This window comes from Mesocricetus auratus, unplaced genomic scaffold (genome assembly GCF_017639785.1).
Source record: "Mesocricetus auratus isolate SY011 unplaced genomic scaffold, BCM_Maur_2.0 Super-Scaffold_4256, whole genome shotgun sequence".
Classification (NCBI taxonomy): Eukaryota; Metazoa; Chordata; class Mammalia; order Rodentia; family Cricetidae; genus Mesocricetus; species Mesocricetus auratus.
The window spans coordinates 54,067,402-54,088,925 of NW_024429182.1; the positions used below are offsets into that span (position 1 = coordinate 54,067,402).

The 21,524-nt window shown below is 51.0% G+C and overlaps 2 protein-coding genes across 4 annotated transcripts in view; one reads left to right on the plus strand and one right to left on the minus strand.

Moving 5' to 3' along the window:
- The first annotated feature begins 293 nt into the window (after positions 1-293).
- Positions 294-9,541, plus strand: Tcirg1 (T cell immune regulator 1, ATPase H+ transporting V0 subunit a3). The gene is made up of 20 exons (XM_040750352.1): positions 294-427; positions 2,869-2,989; positions 3,265-3,343; positions 3,860-4,080; positions 4,170-4,258; positions 4,408-4,534; positions 4,621-4,703; positions 4,890-4,983; positions 5,054-5,266; positions 5,765-5,909; positions 6,543-6,682; positions 6,762-6,919; positions 6,995-7,085; positions 7,707-7,825; positions 7,904-8,117; positions 8,412-8,540; positions 8,672-8,782; positions 8,865-8,982; positions 9,145-9,322; positions 9,400-9,541. The coding sequence occupies exons 2-20, from the start codon at positions 2,873-2,875 to the stop codon at positions 9,476-9,478; spliced, it is 2,505 nt and encodes an 834-aa protein (XP_040606286.1). The 5' UTR covers positions 294-427; positions 2,869-2,872; the 3' UTR covers positions 9,479-9,541.
- A 1,457-nt stretch (positions 9,542-10,998) lies between these two features.
- Chka (choline kinase alpha) overlaps positions 10,999-21,524 on the minus strand; it is a 49,545-nt gene continuing 39,019 nt past the window's right edge. For all 3 annotated transcript variants that reach the window (XM_040750370.1, XM_040750366.1, XM_040750364.1), the window contains 8 exons: positions 19,890-20,023; positions 19,399-19,503; positions 18,375-18,433; positions 16,423-16,510; positions 15,673-15,781; positions 13,321-13,427; positions 12,766-12,847; positions 10,999-11,923 (listed from right to left, as the gene is read on the minus strand). In XM_040750370.1, the coding sequence (XP_040606304.1) occupies positions 11,864-11,923; positions 12,766-12,847; positions 13,321-13,427; positions 15,673-15,781; positions 16,423-16,510; positions 18,375-18,433; positions 19,399-19,503; positions 19,890-20,023 (744 nt within the window). In that variant the 3' untranslated portion in view covers positions 10,999-11,863. The remainder of the gene's footprint in view (positions 11,924-12,765; positions 12,848-13,320; positions 13,428-15,672; positions 15,782-16,422; positions 16,511-18,374; positions 18,434-19,398; positions 19,504-19,889; positions 20,024-21,524) is intronic.

The following is a 21,524-nucleotide window of genomic DNA, read 5'->3' on the forward strand; positions in this document are numbered from 1 at the left end:
CCTGGGTGCAAGTTCTTCAGCAGAGACTGGCCTGACAAATGCCCTGCTGCCAGTGGGGAGGTACCCAAAGAGTGGGCAGTCATGGCCCAGCCTTCCTGCTTCACTTAGACAGAACTTGGACACCAGCCTGTGTGCACTAGGACCCATCAGGACATAGCTCTCAAGAGGGAAGGGAAGGTGGCGTGTCCCTAAGATCCTATCCCGCAGCCCTGTTGTCAGTTATCTCCCAGTCCAGGACACCTAGAATCAATCATCTCTGTCACTGCCTTCCTCCCAGCCCCTCCTCCCAGAACTCAGCGGGGCCGGGACTAGAGGATGGGGGCGGTGCATCGTAGACCACGCCTACTCTCTGCCTTTTGGAGCCAGCTGCTCCCGCCGGCTGGCGGGCTCAGAGTCTAAGCCGGAGCTGAGTGACGTGCCCACCAGGGTGAGTGTCCTGCGAGGCTGCGGAGCCTCAACCCTGCCCGCCACCGGTTTCCTTGCCCGGACAGGGGTTCAAGCACCCCGCCCGATTCCGGGTGGAGGAAGCTCAGAAGCCACGCGCCCGTTTCAGGCCGTATGGGGTGCAGGCAGGCCGCAAGGAGGAGCAGGAGGATGGGTTGCTAGCTCTGGGCAAGTTCAGAGCCCACGTTACCAGGTCTGCTGCGTCTGGTTCGAAGCGAGGGACCCATTCTACAGATGAGGAAACAGAGGCCGCCCAACTAGGAAGTGGCGGAGCTCGAGGCGAACTCCAGTTCCTTTTCTCGTGCTGTCATCCTCCAAGAGGCAGGGACTGGGAGAAGAGGTGTGGGACCGAAGGAAGGACCACGAAAGGAGTGCAGGAGTGAAGCGGAACTTCAGGGCGTCCAGGGAAGGCCGGAGCACAAGCGGTGTGTGTGGTCTACCCCGCAGATGCCCTGCTGGCTGCAGAGACAGGAGCTGTTAAATCACAGTGCTTGGTGTGGACTGCAGGGGACAGGGAGGTGCTTTCATTGTCTCATATCTAGATGGTTGGGGTTCCATGGCTGGGGCAACCCGGTGGTGGTGGTTATGGTGCTGGGACTAATCAGAACAAGACCCATCAGAGCAGCTTCCTCTGGTCTGGGTCAGACCTCTCTCTGGTTTGATCCTAGCTGACTGTGACTTCACCTTACTCAACCTGGGTTGATCCACCTATAAGATAAGGCTGGGTTGGGCCTGTGTGGTGGTGGCCGCATTCCGGAGGCAGAGGCTCTCTGAGTGTGAGGCCAGCCTGGTCTACATAGTAAGTTCTAGGACAGCCAGGGCTGCATATAGAAACCCTGTCTTGAAAAACCAAAAAGAAAAAACAAACAAAGAAAAAAATATATATATATGAGGCTGTGTTGCCAGTCAGTGGTTGGCATGGTGGTGTTTATAGAAGACTTGGGGTTCTAGTCTTGTTTTCAGCTCTCCACTCACATCTTACCTTTCCTGCCAGGGGTGGCCAAGTCTTTTTTTGAGGTGTGGTGTTCAAGATAGGATTTCTCTGTGTAACAGCCCTGACTGTCCTGGAACTCTCTTTGTAGAGCAGGGTGGCCTTGAACTCACAGAGATCCTCCTGCCTCTACCTCCTGAGAGCTGGGATTAAAGATGTGCACCACCACTGCTCTGCTTGGTCAAGTCTTAGAGGAAATATAAGCCCAGAGAGGGCAAGTGACGTACTCAGTGTCACACAGTTGATCACAGTCTGAGCAAGACCCTAGAGACTTGGTCCCTGGCCCTCTCTGGTCTGTGGCCAGAGCCATGCTCTTGGGTGATGGCACCCAGTCCTTCCTGCCCACCCTTGCCTGGTTCTTCTGAAGTCCTTGACCACCCTCTGAATTCTTTCTGTTCCCACCCTAGGGACAGACTGTGGTTTCTTCTTAAGTTAAGAAAACCAGGCCTCAGGGAGGAAGTGGCCTGTGGGAAGGCCCAGACAGCAAGCTGGGACCATTAGCATCTAAAGTCCCCCTCAATGGCATGCTGAGGAAACTGTCCTCAGGACGCTGAGCCTGAGAGCATAACTACAGAGTAGGCCGGGGCCCGGGGAGAGTGTTGGCTTTGGGGGCATCTGCAGGGCCCAGTGGAGTCCCCTCTGAAGGCAAGAAGTGTCTGTGCCTGCTGGGGCTGGAGCAAGGCCACCAGGCCTTCCCGTTCATTGTTTGTTCATTGTTTCACAGTTTCACTTTCATGGTTTCAACACCACGACTGTCCCCAGCCCCACGGGCAATGCTGGCTAGCCAGCCGGTCAAAAGCAACCCCTCAGCGACCTTCCTCTTCAGATTTTTAGACCCAGGGGACCTAAGGGACACTCCACTCCCACCCCACTGCGTGTGTAGGGAGGCAGGCCGGACAGGTCAGCTGCATTAGGTGTAGTTGTCACAGCCTCGGGGCCAGCGCCTAGGATCCCAGGGATAATCTTTGTCTAGAGCGAGGCCAGGCAGAGAGGTGGTGTAGCACTGCAGGCCAGTGTGTCGGGCGGCTGCTGGGCTGGACTAGGCCAAGGAGGCCATGGAAAGCTAGCTTCGGGACAGCCTGTGGTGGGCACGGGGTCATTGGCCTGCTCCGTGCTGTTATGCTATTGACTTTTTTTTTTTTTTTTTTTTTCGAGACAGGGTTTCTCTGTGACTTTGGAGACTGTCCTGGAACTAGCTCTTGTAGACCAGGTTGGTCTCGAACTCACAGAGATCCTCCTGCCTCTGCCTCCCGAGTGCTGGGATTAAAGGCGTGCGCCACCAACGCCCGGCTATGCTGTTGACTTTCTGTTGACCTCAGTACCCATTATCCTTTGCTGGGCCTCAGTTTCCCTATCTGTCCCGTGATTGGGAACAGGTGTATGGATGCCTGCCTGGAGCAGGCTCCTGACCAACTTTTTTTGCCTGTCGTAAGGATCATGGGCTCCATGTTCCGGAGTGAAGAAGTGGCCTTGGTCCAGCTCCTGCTGCCCACAGCGGCTGCCTACACCTGCGTAAGCCAGCTGGGCGAGCTGGGCCTTGTGGAGTTCAGAGACGTGAGTAGGGACAGAGCCCTGGGCAGGTACCCCACACCCGGAAGGCCCCTGTGATGACCCCTGGCTCCTTGCTGGAACATCCCAGCCCCTCCCAACACAGGAGCTCTTCCCATGCCTACTGATGTCCTCCCTGGCATGGGGCTGAGTCTGCTCCAGTTCATCTTCTAATTGGGCACCCAGTAATGTTTTCGAGGAGGTGCCTCAAACCTGGACCCCAGAGCAGTCACCTCCTGGTCCCCTCCCTGGGACTCTGAGTCCTCTTGTGTCCTTCACAGCTCAATGCATCTGTGAGTGCCTTCCAGAGGCGCTTCGTGGTAGATGTCCGTCGCTGTGAAGAGCTGGAGAAGACCTTCAGTAAGTTGGGCCCAGACCCACATTCCAGGCTGGCTTCCCGGAAGGAACACTGGGCAAGCTTGGTCACCTCAGTTACCCAGGTGGAAGGCAGAGAAGAGAGATACAGACAAGAACTGCTGGGATTTGCAGGATGTCCTTGGCTCTGGGTGGGTAGAGCCAAGGACCTAAGGCAGGGTGGCTTGGAGTAGGTCCACAGCCCAGAACTTGTCCTGTGGATGGCAGGAATCAAGAGGCACAGGCTGAACTTTCTCCTCTAGATGGACTGGTCTGGGCAGAGGCTGGGGTCGAGGCTGTGCAGCTTCTTCTTAACCCAGAGATGAGGCCGGAGCAGGGGAGCAGAGCTTTCGGGACAGCAGTTTGACCTGGGGTTTTTCTGGAGCTCTGACTCAGTGGATTAGTAATAGCATTTTGACAAGTGTTTGGGATCTCCCTACATGTCTGTAGCCCTTAACTAACAGTAGCTATTAGCTGGCACAGCCCTGTGTGGCTTCCCCTGACCCTCCTTTCTGTGTCTAGCCTTCTTGAAGGAAGAAGTACAGCGGGCTGGTCTGACACTGCCCCCACCCGAGGGGGCCCTGCCGGCACCACCTCCCCGAGAGCTGCTGCGTATCCAGGAGGAGACAGACCGCCTGGCTCAGGAGCTTCGGGATGTTCGAGGCAACCAGCAGGCGCTGCGGGCCCAGCTGCACCAGCTGCAGCTCCATTCAGCCGTGCTGGGCCAGAGCCACGGGCCCCCGGTCAGCCCCAGCCAAGGCAGGGATGGTGCAGGAGACAGATATGCCAGACCCAACCTGGGCTGGGGCTCACAGTGTCTCTTGGTGCCTAGATGGCAGCTGCCCACACGGAGGGACCCTCCTCTGAGAGAACACCCCTGCTTCCAGCCGCTCGGGGGCCACATGCAGACCTGAAGGTCAAGTGAGTGGGACCATTTGTCTTTTCCTCTCAGCCATAAGCGAAGGGGACAGGATGTCCCCCGAGTCTCTGCCGTGAGAACGTCCCCAGGGGTGCTTCCTGCTGAGGTGGGTGGGATGGGAGGCTGCAGCCCCACGCCAGCCTGTCGGCAGCTTTGTGGCAGGTGCTGTGGAGCCCTACAAGGCTGCTGCCCTTGAGCGCCTGCTCTGGAGAGCCTGCCGTGGCTTCCTCATTGCCAGCTTTAGGGAGACGGAGGGGCAACTGGAGGACCCTGTGACAGTGAGCTGATGGGGGGGGTGGGCAGGATGGGGGTGGTTTGGGAGGAGCCAAGGGCTCCGGCGATTAACCAAGTCTGACTCCCTCAGGGTGAGCCTGCAACTTGGATGACCTTTGTCATCTCCTACTGGGGTGAGCAGATCGGGCAGAAGATTCGTAAGATCACTGACTGGTAAGTCACATGTGTGTTGTCTCTTGGCCTTTGCAGGGGTCCACGCCCAAACCACTACATTAGGCTCCTAGATAGATGTTGCTGGCCCTGTGTACTGTGTACCCCAGGTCCCTGATATCACCTTCGCCAAATTTTCCTGACCCCAGCTCTGTCTGGTGGCTCCCTCAAAGCCCATTATCCCTCCAGCTTCCACTGCCATGTCTTCCCTTACCTGGAACAAGAGGAAGCCCGGCGTGGGATCCTGCAGCAGCTGCAGCAGCAGAGCCAGGAGCTTCAGGAGGTGAGCACTCACATGCCTTGACCCCTGTGGGCTCCCTCACTACCCCTCTGATTCCCTTTTTTGGCCCTAGGTCTTGGGGGAAACAGAACGATTCCTGGGCCAGGTGTTGGGCCGGGTGCAGCAGCTGCTCCCACCAGGGCAGGTGCAGATCCGCAAGATGAAGGCTGTGTACCTGGCCCTCAACCAGTGCAGTGTGAGCAGCACACACAAGTGCCTCATTGCAGAGGTCTGGTGTGCCACGCGGGACCTGCCCACCCTCCAGCAGGCGCTACAGGATGGCTCAGTGAGCACACGGGCTGCCAGAGGCTCGCTCTCTTCCTGCCTTGCCTCCTCCTGCTTCTGGTCCCTCCTCAAGCTCCCAGGGCATTACCCAGATGGCCCTGGTCCCATAACTTCCCTTCTCTGATTTCCCAGACTCTGTAAGCTACACAAGACAATTACAAAGTTGCACTTCCAGGGCAGTGGCCATGTGGCCCGAGCCTGTTGGGAGCCTCAGGCCCCTTACCAAGTGCAATGGTGATGCACGTGGGGACACTGTAGCACACACTTGATGGTGCAGGGACGGATCTCTGGGATGGGGACTGGTCCCTCTTCTGGGTCACCTGATGAGAAAAGGCACACTTTCCTTTTGCAAATGCCCCAGATTTGGGCAGAGTGGGGCTGACCAACCTCCTCCATGCCATCCTCAGCACAGAAATTGCCATGTACGATCTTAGGGTGGGGGTTCCAGGGTTTCTGACGCCCCCACCATCAGCTTCTGTCTCTCCACTGGGCACTCCAGAGCGAGGAAGGCGTGAGTGCTGTCGCTCATCGTATACCCTGCCGGGACATGCCTCCAACCCTCGTCCGGACCAACCGCTTCACCGCTGGCTTCCAGGGTATCGTGGATGCCTATGGTGTGGGCCGCTACCGAGAAGTCAACCCTGGTGAGAGCCACTGCCCCCTCATGGAGGGCCAGCCTTCCATCCTCTGTCTGGGTCTCAGAAAAGCCCTTTGCCTTTGGGACACAAACCTTGAGGGGGTAGGAGCTGAGCATGCAGAGCCAGGTGGGTATCTGTGAGTTCAAGGCCAGCCTGGTATACATAGAGAACTCCAGGATAGCCAGGACAACAGAGAAAACCTGTCTGGAAAAAAAACAAAAACCAAGCCAAATCAAAACAACACACACTAGCACACACAAACAGAAAACAATAATAGTCAGGAGGGTCACTTCAGGAGTTCAAGACCATCCTGGACCACTCAGCAGCTGTTCTAGCTTTAAATAGCTGGCTGCAGGTGGAGCTGCTACCCCGATGTCCACAGCCTGTTACCTGCAGGCCTGCCCGTGACCCTGCCAGGTGGCACTGAGAGCTCCATTTCAAGGTGGAGAGACAGGTTCAGGGGCTGGAATAGCAAGCAAGACAGTGCAGGCGACACTGTGGGCTCTGCCTGGAGGCAAGTAGTCCTTGCCTCGAAACACTGTCCTGACAGGTCTGGGGGCCTCTGTGGCAACTCAAGACAGGGAATCAGATACCCGGGCCCCATGGGAACCTGCCTGACTGTATCCTGTCTACCTACAGCTCCCTACACCATCATCACCTTCCCCTTTCTCTTTGCTGTGATGTTTGGAGATGTGGGTCACGGACTGCTCATGTTTCTCTTTGCCCTGGCCATGGTCCTCACTGAGAGGCGGCCATCTGTGAAAGCTGCACAAAATGAGGTATGCGCCATCCATGCCGGGTAGGGACAGGGGATAGGACACGGTGGTGAGCAGGCGCTCACCACACCACTGCCCGCAGATCTGGCAGACCTTCTTTGGGGGTCGCTACTTACTCCTGCTCATGGGTCTGTTCTCCATCTACACTGGCTTCATATACAATGAGTGCTTCAGCCGGGCCGCTACCATCTTCCCCTCGGGCTGGAGTGTGGCTGCCATGGCTAACCAGTCAGGCTGGAGGTAGGACCTAAATCCCTACCCTCCCAGGGCTCCTGGCCCACGGTGCACCCCTGACATCATCTGTTATCACCGCAGTGACAAGTATCTGTCCCAGCACCCCGTGCTCACCCTGAACCCCAACATCACCGGTGTTTTCCTGGGACCTTATCCCTTTGGCATTGACCCGGTAAGTGCGGCCACGCTGGTGCATGTGAGTGGTGGAGGCAGATGGGTGGCTGGCCAGGGCTGCACAGCTCCATCCGCTCACTGCCCCTTTGACAGTTGGCACTGAGCACTTCCTGTGTGTCAGGTCCCGTGCTAGGCCTGGCTCACAGGCAGAGAGGCCTAAAAATAGTATCCAAACTGTGCACAAGTTAGTTCCAACACTTGGGAGGTGGGAGGCAGGAGGATCAGGGTTCAAGTGCATCCCTGGCTACATAAAGTGTTCAAGACCTGCCTGGGTTACATAAAACCCAGCCTCCAAACAAACAAAAACCCAGAACAGAATAGCGGCCTAGTACTTGTGAACAACTGGTCCAACTGACAGTCCTACAGACATCCATTAGCATTACCCTACTGCACAGATGAGAGTGAGCCGGAGGCCTGGGTGCCTGAGCTTGAGCCCTGGTGACGGGAACCTGGCCTGTGAGAGCAACTGTTTGCTTGCTTCTGTTGCCCCTTAGAACTAGTGACTAGAGTGCTGTGATTAGGTGTGTCAGGGAGCAAGAAGGTGGAGAGAGAACAATGGGGTTGTCCTGGCAAAACTGACCATGGTGTCCCTGAGTGCCCCCCTGTCCCACTACCCCAGATCTGGAGCCTGGCCACCAACCACCTGAGCTTCCTCAACTCCTTCAAGATGAAGATGTCTGTCATCCTCGGGGTCATCCACATGGCCTTTGGGGTGTTCCTCAGTGTCTTCAACCACATGTGAGCCCAGAGCTGCCAATGGGTATGGGCCATGTCCTTGTGGGGCCAGAGTACTCTGTGACCTGTCTGTTCCCATAGGCACTTTGGCCAGGCACACCGGCTCCTGCTGGAGACCCTGCCTGAGCTCATCTTCCTGCTGGGCCTCTTTGGCTACCTTGTGTTCCTCATTGTCTACAAGTGGCTGCGGGAATCAGCTGCCAGCGCCTCCACAGCTCCCAGTATCCTCATCCACTTTATCAATATGTTCCTCTTCGCCCAAAGCCCCACCAATCAGCCACTCTTCCACGGGCAGGTAGGCCAGAAAAGGAATACAGGGCGCTCCCACTTGAGTCACTGGGCCACCTGGGACTCCAGAGCCATTGGAGAAATGGGCTGTGGGCCAGAATCCCTGCAGTGATGTCAGTGGTGATGGACTAACCGTTGGAACATAGAGTGGTCTTACAAGGGGTGTTGGGAACCTGAGGTCCCTTCGCTGGTCCTTGTTAGTGAAGGGCCCTGGGGAGGGACTGCAGTTCCCTATGATCAGTATGACCATACCAAGTGTCTCATTGCATGCCAACACTGTGTGTGGTTGCCTTGCCTGCAGGAAGTGGTACAGTATGTGCTGGTGGTCCTGGCTTTGGCAACAGTTCCTATCCTGCTGCTGGGCACACCCTTGTACCTGCTGCGGCAGCACCACCGCAGAAATACTCAGAGAAGGCCAGCAGGTGGAGAGGTAGGAGTCGGGAGCACAGGGAAGGAGGGCCGCATGGGAGGTGCTCCTTATTTCCCCACAGGCTCCATGCTGCTGGGTGGGTGGCATGGGCTGCCCCTGGGGCTGGAGCTTTTGGTGCTACCTGCTCTCAGGACAAGGACAGTGACAAGCTTCTGGCCTCCTCTGATGCTTCCACCTCGGTGAACAGCTGGAACGCTGATGAAGAGAAGGCTGGGATCCCAGGGGATGAGGAGGAAGCTGAGGTGGGTGGGTCTGTGCAGCACTTTCTTGTTGGGGGGGGGGCTGCCAGTCTTGGCTATTGTCTCATGGCCTCTTACCATGCAGTTTGTGCCATCTGAGGTCTTCATGCATCAGGCCATTCACACCATTGAGTTCTGCCTGGGCTGCATCTCCAACACAGCCTCCTACTTGCGCCTTTGGGCCCTGAGCCTAGCCCATGCCCGTGAGTAACCTCTCTCCTGGGCCTCATGTCCTTCCCTGTCATATTGGGCTCCCCACACAGGTACCTCACCCGCTTCAGGAAGGGTTGAAGGATGATGCTGAGGGTGGGGATGCTGACAGCATTCCCCCACCTTTGGTCCCACTGTCCCCTTGTTTTGTGCAGAGCTTTCTGAGGTCCTGTGGGCCATGGTCATGCGCATAGGCCTGGGAATGGGTCGAGAGATGGGTGTGGCAGCTGTGGTGCTGGTCCCCGTGTTTGCTGCCTTTGCTGTTCTGACTGTGGCCATCTTGCTAGTGATGGAGGGGCTCTCAGCCTTCCTACACGCTCTGCGTTTGCATTGGTGAGCATACCTGTGGTGAGCCTGGGCATGGAGGGGATGGGTGGTATTCCTCTCACTGGCCCCTTCCTCACATCCAGGGTGGAGTTCCAGAACAAGTTCTACTCGGGTACAGGCTACAAGCTCAGCCCCTTCACTTTCACTGTGGACAATGAGTAGCATCCACTGTGATTCCTGCCTCCCCAGATCAAGAAAGGAATAAAGAGCTGGCTGGCCCAGGAACTTTGCCTTGGTCCTCTCTGGGATACGGGACTGGGCTGACACTACAATGGCCAGAGTTCTGGGTTCTGAAGATGCCGTATACTTAAACCATCCTTCAGCTGAGGTAGAGGGTGAGAGGCACTGGTCTAGGATCTAAGCCTTTTACAAGTTGCTGTGAGAACCCAGGAACACATCTGCAGACTTTTGGAAAGAGTTAACGCTAGGGCCAAGAAGGGATGCTCTAGTTTGGTGGGAGTGGATTCCAGCCAGGTGGGATGAGGTATACAAACGGGCTTTGATGTTAAGCCGTCTCCCTGAAATCCTTAAAGAGTGGCCTTTCATTCCCTCTGGCTGGGAGGGATATATAGGCAGTGCATGTCAGAGACCCTGTTTTCCAGCCAAGTTACAAAGCAGTTAATGCAGCTGAAGGCACCAGCAACAAAGGCTGCTTTGAGGCCAGAGCTGCTCTTTGGGCATAGCTAGTCACAATGGCCCTGGCCAAGCTGCTGGGATGTGTACTGTCTGAAAAATCTCTGAATGCAGGAAGGGAATAGCAGGGTCTTTCAGATAGTTTCACATGCTTGGCATATTAAGCTAAGAGAAATGTAACAGCTGGGCAGGAGTTGTGGAGGGTCCCCAGGAGACATCAGTATAGGTCTACTGACACTTGCCTGCCTGGACTGGCTATTCCAGTTGCCATGGGAACAGCATGCTATGTTACTGGCAAGCACTGTCCTAGCAGTCATACCCACTAAAGGGTGTGATCAGGCCAGGATGGATCTGATCCCTGCCCATTTGGGCAGGAAACAACTAAGGAAGCCAGTCAGAAGTTCTGGAAAGACTCATCACATGAAGAACAGGAAACATCAGGCAGGGAGGGTACGGGGCTACAAAGGTGATTTGGGAAAGGCACTGTAACAAATGGGAAGATTTAGGAATGCGTGAGGGTGGTTAAGAACCTGTACTGCTTTTGCAGAGAACCTGGGTTTGGTCCCCAGCACTCACATCAGGCAGCTCACAGTTGCCTGTGACTCCAGTTCAGGACATTCTACTCCTCAGACCTCTTGGGACACTTGCTCTCTTGTGCACGTAATTAAAGATAAGACAACCCTGAGGGTAATCAAGCATATGGTGAAGGAACCTGTTATTTGAGGATCGTCAGGCAGGCTGAGAGTCAGCTGGCATCAAGCCACTATGAGACCGAGGACAAGCAGCCATGGCCACTTTCATTCTATGCTTCAGTGGAGAGTTCCGTAGATGTTAGTGTTCTTGATGAAGTTCTGGTCAGAGCCGACAGGAAAAACTGCAGCTTCCTCTGCTGCTGTCTAGGCCTTAACTCCTGGTGAAGCAAGAAGGGTTACAGATCCTAGGGACCTCTGCTATCTGGTGGCACCGAGAATGAGGTGTGAGGAGGAGGATACCCAACCCGGCATTAGTCACATGGAAGGTGCTGACACATGCAGGGTAACACCTGAGGATGGTTTTCAAGTTGTTTATTTTTTGTATAATACAGTCTCGGTGGTAGCAGAAATATATGCACAAAACAATTCAGAGTAAAAAAAAATTCTAAGTTTATCCCATTGGGCATTTAATGTACATGGATTTCACATCTCTAGTCCACCTGCACCCCTATGCCCCAAACAGCTGCTGTCTCCAGTGACATCCGATGGGAAGCAGCTTTGGAGAGTCCTGGGCAGATGCCCGAGTTCCCGGCCAGGCAAAAGGAAGGCAAGAAAGGCTGAGGAAGCTGGGTCCACTGCTCCTCTCCAGCTGAGACACTGACGTTCTGCAGCCAGTGACACTGGTCCATGCAGCCATGTGTACACAGGCACAGGAGGCTACAGCTACTTTCTGCAGATGTGCACCCATAGCTCAAGTGTACCCTGCTTCTCCAGGAAGTCTGCCCATACACAGACCCCATGCATGACTCAGGCTCATTCCGCTGAGCCAGGCCACACCTCCAACAGTCACTAATGTGCTGCAGCACATTAATATCCTAAGACCGCGCTTGGAGTATCCAAATGGCACTGCTCTGACGGCTGGGGCCATAGGTGGCTGAAAGCTGTAGCCATGCAGCCAAAAGGCCTCCAGGTTAGGTGGGTTCTGAGCTATTGCACTATTGTACTATATTTCTGCTTCCAGTCATGGTTCAGAGTCCTAGTGAGAGCGTAAACAAAGATGAAAGAAATGTTACTCCACTTTAATATAGTCTGTAGTATCATACACATCGGTGCTCAGTAGTGAGACGTCCAGCCTTCTGCCCAGGGCAGTGGTCACAGCTCCACCGAGGGCCTGGCGCAGCCACCTCCTGCAGTCCAGTGGTGAAGAGTGGAGTCATCTCATTCACACCCCAAGCTTCCTCTTCTGGTCAAAGTAGGCATCGAACCTGGCTTGGGCATATTCCTGGGAGACAGCAAAAACAGCAGCTCACTATGTAGCCAGGCGGACCTGACCTTGAGACTTGTGCCTCCAACTCTAAGTGCCTAGATTGCTGCTGTGGACCACCATGCCAACAAAAACACATCTGCCCATCCTTGTTCTGAAGTCTTCTAGTTAACCGTATCAACTGATCAAACCAGATGTTTAAAGTTACATTTCACTTGCTGGGGTTCAAACGCCACTTGCAAGAGTCAGTTCTTGTTCCACCATATGGGTACTAGATACGAGATTTCAGGAAGCTTGGTGGCAGATGCCTTTCTTTGCTGAGTCCCAAATCTGCTTTAAATATCCAAATTTCTCCTGTCTTTGCTTCATGGCATCATTACCAAACCTTCCACCTAAATTAGAGTCACTCTAGTATGGATGTGACCTGTCCTAAGAGAGTCCACATCAAATATAGATAGCTCTAGTGTTAAGAGCAGATGGTGGCCTGACTTACAACAACAGTGCCAGTCTCCAACCTGAAGCTGGGTATTACAGGTTGGAGTATGGAGCAGTGACAAGAATACAGCCTAATCATGGGAGGTATTACCTTCCTTCACTTAGTGTTCCTTGTGTCAAAAGGGGCTGCAGTCCAGTGGACAGACCAGTCCAGATTTCTCTCTGGAGACTGCAGGCCCAGCTAGCACTTGGCTGAAGCTGGCAAGTAGTACCTGTGGTCCTAGAGTGAGGCAACTGTAACACCAGCAAGAAGGGTTTCCAGAGCTACAACTAACCCGGTGCTACCAGGTCACCAATTCCCCCTTCATGCGTTCACACACAACAGCTCTGCCTTGCAGCTGAAGAAAATTGCTCTGGAAACATACCATGTACCCGAATTCAATGGATGAAATCTTGGCCTGTACAATGGACCAAAGACCCCAGAGGAAATGGGAGGCGAGGGCAAATCTGTAATTATAAAAGTGAGAAGCACATAGCCATGTGAGGTCAGTTCTAAGAAGTCATGTCATACCCACGGCCATGCTACCAGGCATCTATCTGTCTAATACACTAAGTGCTGGCTTGGCCCTTTTGTGGGACTGTATGTGACGGGACTGGACTCTTCCCACCTCTGACATAGGAATCCTTACTGATGTGAATACACCCAGCTGCCTGGTCAGAGCACACCGGACACTGGAGTGGCCATGCTTTGCTCCAAGAGAGTATACAGAACCACTAGCTGACAGCAGCTCCTGAAAACCTGCCCTATACACTCGGCAGGAGGCTTCTCCAACCCACTCACCCACACCTTCCTCTCCTGTTAGGACAATAGCAGAAGAGTAGAGCCATGCTACCATCTCCAGCCTCAGAATAAAACACATGCCAAACCCCACTGACTGGGAGTGGCTTTATATACCACCACCCAACAAGGAAAAGCTTACCTGTTGACCTCAAGCAACATGTCTTCTTTTGTAGCGGACTGTTCTTCACTACTGAGGCTTGCAAAATCATTGTGGAATGCAGTCAAGTAACTGGAAATAAAATGAAGCTAAAAAAGAGCTGATTGTGTTAGGATGGATGATGGTTAAAACAAACACTGCTAATAGCTACTATAAACATGCCTATCACACAGCTGCCACTTGCCTTATGCTAACAGAGTGAGAACAGCAAGGCCATGGTGACCTCTGACCCTGACTCAGGGGAATCCAATGCCCTCTTCTGGCCTCTGTAGGCAGTGTATACACATAGTGAACAGATATTCATGCAGAAAAAAATCACCCTTACACATAAAAAAATTCAAAACAAGAACTCCCGAAGGCCACACATTTATCTACAACAGATTAAAGAAAAAAAAAAAGCGCTATACACAGAGCCCCACACTCACCATCTTTCCTTCTGATCGTTTATTTACTTATGTGGTGCTGGATCAAATCCAGAGCTCTGCATATGTTGGTCAAGCCCTCTCCTACTGAGAGACATCTCCTGCACCATCTCAACAGCTCAGAAAATTTTAACTAGAAAGCAATTTCTTTAAACTTGCACACTGTTCTACAGTTTTAGCATTGTCTTTTTTTTTAAGACAGGGTTTCTCTGTATTGCTTTGGAGCCTGTCCTGGAACTCGCTCTGTAGACCAGGATGGCCTGGAACTCACAGAGATCCGCCTGCCTCTGCCTCCCGAGTGCTGGGATTAAAGGTGTGTGCCACCAACGCCTGGCTAGTTTTAGCACTGTCTTTGACCACCACAATCTGTCCCTAGCTGGCACTTCCTCCCAGCTATTCTGACAGCTCTGAACTCTGGAGCTATCCATCTTTCATCAAGCCTAGACCCAATGTTGTCACCTGTGCTCTGCTACCCAACCCCAAGATCCACCATCCCCTATTCCTTCCTGCTCCTCACAGAAGTTTGGTTGCCTGCCTGGCTTTGGACATATTCAAGTTTATCCCCAACAGCCTGAAAATGTGACCAGGATAGTAAGACACTTTGTGAGATCTTAGCAAGCCCACATTTGAAGTGCCAGCCCTGGAATAGAGTCTTTTGACTCCAAAGCCTCTGCATGGGGCTCTAGGTTCCACACAGGCTCAAGACACTCCTGGACTGATCTGCAGCAGTGACTTGGTCACATCTGTCCTCACAGGAAGGATTCAAGCCACCATCCTGCAGCTGTGAAATTCTAGGTGAGTTTGACTTGCTCACTCCCTGCCCTGCCCACTTTCAGGACCAAACCCCATCAAGCTTCCACCCAGGCTTCAGAGATGGACTAAGAAATGAGACTCCCAGGAAGAAATTCCCACAAGAAATAATTGTCCACATAACCAGTAGCCCTCCTGAGATTCAGGATGAGAAAGCAATAATTCACAGCAAAGCTTTTCCTCCAGCAACACAGGTTCACAAAATAAGCAGGATGCTCAGCCTACCCCACACGCCAAGGAAGTGGGGCTTTTGGCAAACATGGAGGAACAACAGGAGGCCTGACACCTCTCAGACTGAACTAGGTATCTACAGCACAGGGAGTTACCAAAAGATGTAACCCCCACATCAACAGAACAAAACTCAATTACCTCCCGGTGGTGGCAGCACACACCTTTAATCCCAACGTTTAGGAGGCAGAAGCAGGCAGATCTCTATGAGTTCAAGATCAACTTGGTCTACAGAACGAGTTATAGGATAGCCAGGGTCACACAGAAAATCTTACTACTATTATTTTTATTATTAGAGACTGAACCCAGGGCTTCTTTCATGCTACCAAACGCTTCCACTCATCTACACCACTCCTCTTGGCTGTGAGGCATGGTACTGTGTACAGCCCAGGCTCACAATCCTCCTTCCACCTTCCTAAGCAGCATTTTAACATAAACAAAAGGGTTTCCCTAGCCCTTCTTTTTGCCGTAATTTAAGCAGAGCTATCATGGTGTTGGCTGAGTTGTAGAATACTCATCTGGCATGTAAGAGATACCGAGTTTAGTCCTAGCAATGCGCGTGCGCGCGCACACACACACACACACACACACACTTTGCCTCTTAGATGAATATATAGAATATTTTTTAATGAGCATGTGCAAGCATTGGTGGTACATGCCTTTAATCCTAGCACTCAGGAGTCAGAGACCAGTAGATTTCTAAGGGCAGCCTACTCTACATAGTAAATTCAGGATAGCGAGTGCTACAGTGAGACCCTATCTCACAAATAAAACAAAATAGACACAAATAAAATAAAAAATGAGCATGTAATCCCAACTGCATAAAGCTAGCACACACATAAAGCTAACTTATCAATACAAATGACTCTCCTACCTGTTGTTTTCGGGTAGGATACTTCAGAATGTTTGCTCTGAAGAAAGGATACTTTTCATAGGTATAATCATACATCCATTCACAGAAATGATTTCCAATGTCAAATCCCCTGAAAGAGAGGACAATACAGGGAAGATGTGAGGCAGATGCTGCAGGACCTGCAGGCTGCCTGAGCAGAAAGGAAGAGTGCTGAGCAGGGGCTGAGGAGATAGCCCAATGCTGAAGCGCACTCACTGCTTTTGCAGAAGACCCACAACAGGTAGCTCAGTCCCAGGGGATCTGATGGCCTCTTCTGGCCTCCATAGGCCTTCGCACTAGGCACACAGATGATATACATACACACACATAAAAAATATGTTAGAAAGCTGAATGAACCGTAAGTAGGATCTCTGGTCCCCAAGGTAGGCTTCTGGAGCAGACAAGAGTGTAGCAGGTTATTGCCTAGGAAGAATTAGGTGAGCATCGGAACCACAGCAGACTGTGGACCAAAGGTGCTACCTGAATGCTACTTGGGCACCCACACACAATGTTTCCTTGGCTACCAGTACTCACATCAGGAGCACCATCTTGGCAGTACAAAGAAAGAGGCAAACTGCTTGTGAGTGCCTGCTTCAACTGCATGGGCAGGTCTGTGCTGACCTGCCTCAGGGGCAAACATCTTCCTTTCTGCTCTAAATGCTGTTTATGCCTAATTGCTTTGTATCAATAATGAAACTGTACCGAAATCAGCATTTGACTGCAACACATTACCTGTAATTGTAACTGCTGTATTCAAAGTCAATGAGCATCAGCTTCTGCTTTTCAGAATCCTCTTGGCCATCCAACAATAAGATATTACCTGCAAAAGATAAGGATGAGAAGAAATTTTTTAACACAAGGTCGAATCCTTGGGGAGCAGAGCTGAGAATGATTCTGGCCCTGAATGATTTCAGCTTCGGTCCTAAAGACATCACAGGGACAGAGTACAAGTTTTGTCATGATAGTCTAAGCAGGGAGGATTCAGGACCACCTGTTCTCAGTCCCTGTCCTTCTGGGCACTACTCTTACAGAACACAGCCAGATCCTTCTCCACTGATTGGAGCAGTACTTTCCAAAAACCTCACACAGTGGGTGTTAACAGTGCATCTGGTCTCCTTACCTCAATCTCCTAGCGCCTTGGGACTGGGTTGCTGTCATCAGCTGGCCAACTGAGGCGCAACTGATTTGCCCCTGCATGCTGTTCCAACTCAAGAAGACCATAGACAATGGCCATGATGTTTCCTCTAGAATGAATCTAGGCAGATGGGTGACTGTCAGACTGGTTGTGCCAGCCCATTGCCCCTAGATCCCCCACTAATGAGTTCAGCAACTAAGCCTGGTCACTCTCCCTGGGTTTCTAGTGGAGGTAGTCTCTAGGCTTTGCAGAATACTCCTATTGATTCAAACAGCAAGGAAAACAACAATGGGGCAGACACCCAAAATCGTACAACAAAATAAATGCAAGCTGTTATTTCTATTCTTTTTACACTTGGCCATCACTCAGATAATTCCTCTCTCTGGTGATGATGGTCTATCTGTACATCCACCATGAGGACCAGATGGGTGTGGCTAACACACAAAGCTGGTATTGAAATTTCTATACCCTGCTCTACCCCACTAGTGGGAAAGCAATGATCAATTAATCAGAAAAGTACTTTGGCTCAAATTAATAGCTTATTGGTGAGGAGTCTTTTTAACTAGTTTATTTAAATTTATTTTATGTGCATTGGTGTGAAAGTGTCAGATATCCTGGAACTAGAGTTATCAGACAGTTGTGAGCTGCCATGTGGGTGCTGGGAATTGAACCAGGGTCTTCTGGAAGAGCATTCAGTGCTTTTAATCACTGAACCATCTCTCCAGCCCCCAACAATTACCTAATCTCAAGAATTGAGGGCCAGCCTGGGCAACGTGGCAAGATGCTATCTTGAAAACACAACATAGCTGAGCAGTGATGGAGCACAGAGGAGGCAGAGTTCAGGGGAATTTCTGTGGCTGAGGCCAGCCTGGTCTACATAGTGAGTTCCAGGACAGCCAGAGCTACACAGTAAAATACTATTTCAAAAACCCACCAAAACCAAAACAAACAAACAAAAAGCACAGAATAAAGCTACTGAACTGGATTGTAGCCACCTGTGACAGGGCAGATGGACTGTGAAAGCAAGGTAGGCAAAAGGAGCTGGGCAGTTGGGTGTTTTTTCAATCTCTACCAGTAAAACTCTGTGACGGCAGCATACTTCATTGTAATGTTTCTCAAGTGGAGTGGACTGAGTCTTTAGTTGTGTGTGCATATATCATGGGAAGGTGGTTTGAGAGAGTTACAGAGAGCCCACATGATCTGGGTCTTCTGCTTTGCAGACTAAAGAAGTAGGAAGATCTACTATAAGGAGTTAGACATCAACAGGTACATGTAGTTTCATTCCAGGTCTTTCTATTATATATATTTTAATATGGTAAATACAATTAATACACACTTTTTGAGAATTTGTTTTTTTTAGTACAGTTCAGAAGGTTGTCTTGATATAAAGTTCTAGTTCATTTTTACACTTACACTTTACTGGCTGGCTGTACTTTATTCCAATATACTAGTATACTTGTGCCGCCATCTTGATGCTTCATACACATACATCAGTGGTCTTCTAAGTATAACATAAGCCTTATCTTTAGCATACCATGGCAATTCTTACCTTCTTGACAGTCGTTATGACAAAATACAACTGGAGATCTAGTATACTGTAGCAATGACCTGGAAAAAGAAAGCATTAGGGTTACTTAACTAACTCAGTAAGGTGCTCATATACTCTTATGTGCCAGCACAGAGCCAGCGTTCTAACACGACACACACATTCATATTGTGAAAACCATGTGTCTCAGCAGAGAATCCATTCAGCCTCTCTGCATTGCAAACTATTCCCCACTGCTCCTGCACACTCGGCTCAAGCTATCCTGGCACACTCAACAGTTCCACATAAGCCTGTCCACTGAGAGTAATTTCCTTCCTAGCATGTATCAGAACTAGACAGCTGCTTTCTGTTCAAATAAAGTCTGAGCTCTTTAAAGGTCTTGCAACCACTTATACCTGGCACAGCACACAAGCCTGCACCTAGGTTCACCAAGAAAACACAACAGGGGTTTCCATTTTTTGGGGGGGTGGTTGAGATGGGGTTTCTTCTGTGTTGCCTTGGCTGCGCTGGAACTCACTGTGCAGACCAGGGTGGCCTCAAACTCACAGAACTCCTGCCTCAGCCTCAAGAGTACTGGGATTAAAGGTGTGTGCCACCTCCAGCCCAGCTTAATCTTTTAACGTCTCTCAGGGCTTAGGTTTTTGTCTCTCATCTTCCTGGCCTACTACCTCCACCCATCATTCCTGCCCTAGGCAAAACCTCACTTGACCATCTACATTCAGGGCTAATGGTTCAATGATTAAGAACAAATACTTGCAGATGATGTTGAGTTCAGATTTGAAAATAAAAATAAAATCTTAAAAAGACAAACTCACAGCCCCACCCACCTACAGCCAGGTGTGGTGGCACACACCTTTAATCCCAGCAGTTTGAGGCCAGCACTGTCTACAGAGTGAGTTCCAGGACAGCCAAGGCTACACAGAGAAACCCTGTGTGTGTGGCGTGGGGGTGTGGTGTGGAGTGGGAAGCAGATTCCAATTCACCAGGATTTACCACCTCAGGGCAGGGGACAAAAGGCTACACTCACCTCAGGTTCTCAAGCTCCAGAGGCAGGTTGTAAGCAAGGACTTTGTGCAGCTGCTGAACTCTTGCCTCCCCACTGAATGTAAGTCTTAGCACTTGATTCAGGTATCTGTCATAGGAAAGGCAAGACCAGAACTGAGCAAGTGCATGCTCAGGCCTCATTCAAGCACCCAACTCCAGCCAGTCCCAGTCCCAAGGAAGCCCTATGGTCTCCAGGAAAGAGGAGGGGATGATTGGACCTACAGTTCTCAGGGAAGCTGATTTTTTACCAACCCAACAGCAATTTTGCAAACAAGTTTTTTGTTTTTTTGTTTTTTCTCTTGGTCCAGGAATCGACTAATTCATGCAAGAAACACTTATGAGACATACATCACAAGTGATGGCATGCACACCAATGATCCAAAGGAGGCCTCTGACCACCCTGGCAGATGGAAGGGAAATACCTGCCAAAGAGAGCTGGGTAAGAGAGATGAGGACCAAATAATCTGAACTTACTTTTCCATTGTTCCAAAAAGCCATTTTGGTTCCTTATTGAATGGCATTTTCATTCCATGAAATGTGGCCATTTTCTCGGCTATTTCTGCAGAAATATCTGGTAGACATAATTCTTCAGTGTCCAATCGCCGGCTCTGGAATGGAAAAGGGATTCAGGGACTGCCATTTACCCATGTCATCTAACAATTGTATTGAGACCACATCATGTTAAAACCAAGACGCAGCTTGGGTAAGTTTTTGAAATCTCACCCAGTGCACAAAATTCTTTCTTCGTTTCTTTTTTAATAAGTATTTTTCATTTATTTATTTATTATGTATACGGTGTTCTGACTGCATACATGCCTGAGTTCCAGAATAGGGTGCCAGATCTCATTATAGATGGGTTTGTGAGCCACCATGTGGTTACTGGGAATTGAACTCAGGGCCTCTAGAAGAGCAGCCAATGCTTTTAATCTGAGCCATCTCTCCAGCCCCACACAAACTTTTCTTAAGAATGGGTATGTAGCTGGGCGTTGGTGGCGCACGCCTTTAATCCCAGCACTCGGGAGGCAGAGGCAGGCGGATCTCTGTGAGTTCGAGGCCAGCCTGGTCTACAGAGTGAGTTCCAGGACAGCCTCCAAAGCCACAGAGAAACCTTGTCTCGAAAAACCAAAAAAAAAAAAAAAAAAAAGAATGGGTATGTAGCCAGGCATGGTGGTGTATGCCTTTGATCCCAGTAACTCAAGAGCCAATGGCAGGCAGACATGTGAGTTTAAGGCCAGTCTGGTTTTACTACTGGACTCTGCCTTCCAAAAAAGAAAGCCACACAGCATCCCTACAGGTGATGACCCAGTAAGTTCCACAGCTCTTCTACATCAGGTATATTTCATTAAGAACCTGAGGAAGTACCTCCTTCAGTGAACTGGAAATACCATTCCTGTGACTTGTGATTGCATCTCTACAGCTACAGCTGGTGTCCTCACTTGTCAAAACTGATAACCTGTCTTCTGTAGTCCCAGTACTCTATCAGCTGAATATCCCATCAGGGAAGCTACAGGTTCAAGAGGACTGTCAGCTGCACCTGCTGTGTGTCCTTAGCACCAGGGCTGACATGGAGTAAGTATGTGACATACCAGGTAGGTAGATGTGAAAGTCAAATACTATCTATCCTAATGGCTTTTATGCTGTCACTGATAGAGCCTGAGGCCTGGCTCATCCTGACAGCCCTTCCACGGGGTGTTTAAGGAATCCTATGGTCCAGGAAATTCTTTGGCTTCTCCACACGAGCTGTACCCCCGCAGGGCTCAAGATGGGGTCCCTGAAGGTACAAAGCAGCAGGCACAGGGCAGGGACTGTTGCCCAGTTAGAGAAATCCTGCTCAAATTCTTGCCTCAAAGATATGAGTTAGCTGTGTGGCTTCATTCCTCAGTGCCTTGCTTCCTGTTGCAACGAACAGGAATAACACTCAGCTTGCTCACAGAGAGTTGCTCTCACGGTGAAGGAGAGTCTACCAAATCAGGGTAAATACAGTTGGAGGTATTTGACACCTCACACTAAGAACCATGCATGGAACTCAGTCTCCTCAATTCTGGAATCTTCTCCACAGCATTCTCAATAAGCATGCTATTATATGGATGGGGAATCCACTTCTACTAA